The 1,306-nt window shown below is 46.3% G+C and overlaps 1 protein-coding gene across 4 annotated transcripts in view; it reads right to left on the reverse strand.

The window, feature by feature from the left end:
* Positions 1–1,306, reverse strand: part of ALMS1 (ALMS1 centrosome and basal body associated protein) — a 223,218-nt gene that overhangs the window by 159,343 nt on the left and 62,569 nt on the right. For all 4 annotated transcript variants that reach the window (XM_040458522.1, XM_040458521.1, XM_040458524.1 and 1 more), the window contains one exon: positions 1–1,306. This exon is cut by the window's left edge and continues 2,399 nt beyond it. In XM_040458522.1, coding sequence (XP_040314456.1) covers positions 1–1,306 — 1,306 coding nt within the window.

Consider the following 1,306-nt stretch of genomic DNA (forward strand, 5'->3'; position numbering starts at 1 on the left):
TGGTCAGCTGGTCCAGGAACAGCTGAAACTTTCAGAGCCTCCTGAGGTATCTGGCTATCTGTCAAACCCTGTGAGGAGAAAATAACGGGCTTCTCTCTATGTGAGTAGGAGGTAGAAAGTTCTGATGGCAACCCAGTCTTCTGGTCAGCTTGTCCAGGAACAGTTGAAACTTTCAGAGCCTCCTGAGGCACCTGGCTGTCTGTCAAGCCCTGTAGGCAGAAGATAATGGGCTTCTCTTTATGTGAGTAGCAGCTAGAAGGTTCTGATGGCAAGCCAGTCTTCTGGGCAGCTGGTCCAGGAACAGCTGAAACTTCCAAAGTCTCCTGAGGTACCTGGATATCTGTCAATCTCTGTGGGTAGAAGATAATGGGCTTCTCTCCATGTGAGTAGGAACTAGGAGGTTCTGATGATAACCCAGCCTTCTGGTCAGCTGGTCCAGGAAGAACTGAAACTTTCAGAGCTTCTTCAAGTAGAAGGCTGCCTGCGAAGGCCTGTAGGGAAAAACTAACAGGCTCTTCTGTATGTGAGGAGGAAATAGAGGATACTGTTGGTATTCCAGTCTTCCAGTCAGCTGATTCAGATATGGCTGAAACTTTCAGAGTCTCTTCAGTGAGATGAATATCTGGTATGGCCTGTGGATAAAAAATAACGGGCTTCTCTCTCTGTGAGTAGGAAGTGGAGGGGACTACTGGTATTCCAGTCTTCTTGTCAACTGGTTCAGAAACAGCTGTAACTTTTAGAGATTCTTGAGATAGATGACTGTCTGGCAAGTCCTGTGAGTAGAAAATAAAGGGCTTTTCTATATGTGAGTAAGAAGCAGAGGTTACTGTTGATATCTCAGTCTTCTGGTCAGCAGGTCCAGGAACAGGTGACACTTTCTGAGCCTGTTCAGTTAGGTGACTGTCTGGCAACTCCTGTTGGTAGAAAATACTGGTCTTCTCTCTCTCTGTGTAGAAATTAGAGCCTTCTGATGGTAATCCACTCTTTATTTCAGCTGGTACAGTAGCAACTGAAACTTTCAGAGCCTCTTCAGATAGATGACAGCCTGGTAAGACCTGTTGGTAGAAAATACCGGACTTCTCCCTAGGTGAGTAAGAACTAGAGGGTACTGTTGGTACCCCGGTCTTTGCATCACCTGGTCTAGGAGCAGATGAAGCTTTCAGAGTCTCTTCAGTTAGATGACTATCTGGTAATACCTGCTGGGAAAAAATATTGGGTTGCTCTCCAAGTGAGTAGGGCCTAGAGGACCCTATTGATATCCCAGTGTTCTGGTCATCTGGTCCAGGAATAGCTAGAACTTTCTGGG

Source organism: Herpailurus yagouaroundi, unplaced genomic scaffold (genome assembly GCF_014898765.1).
Source record: "Herpailurus yagouaroundi ecotype Mexico unplaced genomic scaffold, PumYag 221, whole genome shotgun sequence".
Taxonomy (NCBI): domain Eukaryota; kingdom Metazoa; phylum Chordata; class Mammalia; order Carnivora; family Felidae; genus Herpailurus; species Herpailurus yagouaroundi.